At 47.6% G+C, this 597-nt stretch overlaps 1 protein-coding gene across 1 annotated transcript in view; it reads left to right on the forward strand.

Annotated features, from left to right (window-relative positions):
• The window catches only part of LOC107584906 (ankyrin repeat and BTB/POZ domain-containing protein 1-like), an 18,289-nt gene that overhangs the window by 7,235 nt on the left and 10,457 nt on the right, over positions 1-597 (forward strand). Inside the window, exons 2-3 of the mRNA XM_016271676.1 lie at positions 20-164; positions 244-403. Coding sequence (XP_016127162.1) covers positions 20-164; positions 244-403 — 305 coding nt within the window. The remainder of the gene's footprint in view (positions 1-19; positions 165-243; positions 404-597) is intronic.

Consider the following 597-nt stretch of genomic DNA (forward strand, 5'->3'; position numbering starts at 1 on the left):
TTTTTTTTTGCTGTTTCAGGAGCAAAGTGTGAGGCGAACACATTTGACGGCGAGCGCTGTCTGTACGGAGCGCTGAGCGACCCCATCCGCCGCCTGCTCAAAGAGTACAAGCGCATCACGGCGAAGGCCATGCAGAGAGACTATTACGACCAGTTCCTGCAGACGTGAGGACCACAAACACACACAAACACAAACCACGGTCACTTTCACAAACTCACTGATTGGTGCTTTTCCTTCTTGTAGGCTTTTGGAGCAGGGAAGCTACAGCGATGTGACGTTTATGGTGCACGGTGAGATGTTCAAGGCCCACCGCTGTATCTTGAGTGCCCGATCTGAATACTTCGCCCACATGCTGGAGACCAAGTGGAAGGGGAAGAGTGCGATTACCCTCAAACATCCACTGGTAGGTGTTGTTTCACTACACAAAAATCACTTTCACTGTACTGATTCCCAGTCAGGTTAGGACCAGAGCGTCCCAAATGAAGGGAAGCCTGTTTCTGCCACAGAATTTAAAAATAAAGAACCGGGCGGTAATTGTGTGTTTATTTCAAAATCCTTCCTTTGTTTTGACTTTTTTTCTCAGAATTGTGAGATATA

Source organism: Sinocyclocheilus grahami, unplaced genomic scaffold, assembly GCF_001515645.1.
Source record: "Sinocyclocheilus grahami isolate Dianchi unplaced genomic scaffold, SAMN03320097.WGS_v1.1 scaffold64.1, whole genome shotgun sequence".
NCBI lineage: Eukaryota > Metazoa > Chordata > Actinopteri > Cypriniformes > Cyprinidae > Sinocyclocheilus > Sinocyclocheilus grahami.